The 1,390-nt window shown below is 35.6% G+C and overlaps 1 protein-coding gene across 1 annotated transcript in view; it reads left to right on the forward strand.

The window, feature by feature from the left end:
• LOC122059718 (gibberellin 20 oxidase 2-like) overlaps window positions 1–766 on the forward strand; it is a 2,870-nt gene extending 2,104 nt beyond the window's left edge. The window contains exon 3 of the mRNA XM_042622730.1: window positions 305–766. Within this exon, the coding sequence (XP_042478664.1) occupies window positions 305–571 (267 nt within the window). The 3' untranslated portion in view covers window positions 572–766. The remainder of the gene's footprint in view (window positions 1–304) is intronic.
• Window positions 767–1,390: the final 624 nt, after the last annotated feature.

The following is a 1,390-nucleotide window of genomic DNA, read 5'->3' on the forward strand; positions in this document are numbered from 1 at the left end:
TTTTTGTAGTTTTAAATTATAGTATATGTTACCCATAAAAATCAAGAACAGACCAAAAACAAGGTACCTGAGACATTATATAAGTAGACATAGGAGTACTAAGGAGGAGTACTAGCAGTAGCAGGAACCATATATCCTGAGCTACTATACCATGGTTTTAGAGGTAGAATGGTACAAAATAGCTAATGGGCCAATGTCCCCTTGTACATTACATGCATGCATTTAGTAGTGTCTTCTTCTGAGGTTTCCTTTTTTCTTCTTTTTTAACTTGTATAATGTGTTTGTTTGTTTGTTTGAGATGCAGGCATTATCAAATGGGAGGTATAAGAGTTGTTTACATAGGGCAGTGGTGAACAGATACACAGAGAGGAGATCATTGGCTTTCTTTCTATGTCCAAAAGAAGACAAAGTGGTGAGACCCCCAGAAGATCTCATGAGTTCAGAAGGGCCAAGAAAGTACCCTGATTTCACATGGTCAAATCTGCTAGAGTTCACTCAAAATCACTATAGAGCTGATGTTGCAACACTCCAAAGCTTCACCCAGTGGTTCCTATCTTCCAAACAACCCTAACTACTACCTCTGCTTCTTCCTTTGGATCCTTTTCTCTCTCTCTCTCTCTCTCTCTCTCTCTGGATTATTGTGTACACTGTACATATACCCAAGTGGGCGGGTGTCATTTAGTTGTAGTCTCGAGGTGTCATTCTACTTTATCTTTGTTTCATCTTTGTAGTGAGAATTTAATACTAAAAATAGAGAATTTCCAAATGTCTGTGTAATGTTCATTGATGTGAAGTTTTCATGTAGGCGTGTGCATGGCTTGCATGCACTATGGGAACGCAGATCCTCAATTTCTGTTTTATGTTCCTTTTTTTTGTCTCCGTGGGCTATTCATGAGAGAAGAAGAAATTTTAATATATAAGTTATATATTGAAGGAATCTTAGCAAACAAAAATTAATGGGTTCTTTAAAAAAGATATATATATGTTTTTTTTCTGGGAACATGGGAGAGGATGCCAAAAGCAAATAATTTTTTTTTTATTAATTAGTACAATGGTATCAAGTGACTTAATATTGGCTAGCTATTTTGCTCCTTTTAAGGTTTTTTATGCATATCAGTCACTTTCTAATGATGGTGAAAGAAACAAAGGACTATTTAGCTACGATACGTTTATTTCAATTGAATATATCTTCTTGGGATTTGATGAGAGAGGGTTTTCTACCAGGGTAGTGTGAGAAAGAATTTGCACGTTCTATCAATGAAGTTAGGAAAATGGTATCATTCATATAGATCCACATAAGGTTTATATGGTCAGAATAGGAGAGAAAATGTCAATGAGAAACCCCCTGTTTATTATGTGACAATGGTATAAAGAAATCTGTACAAGGTCA

This window comes from Macadamia integrifolia, chromosome 2 (genome assembly GCF_013358625.1).
Source record: "Macadamia integrifolia cultivar HAES 741 chromosome 2, SCU_Mint_v3, whole genome shotgun sequence".
In the NCBI taxonomy this organism is placed as follows: domain Eukaryota; kingdom Viridiplantae; phylum Streptophyta; class Magnoliopsida; order Proteales; family Proteaceae; genus Macadamia; species Macadamia integrifolia.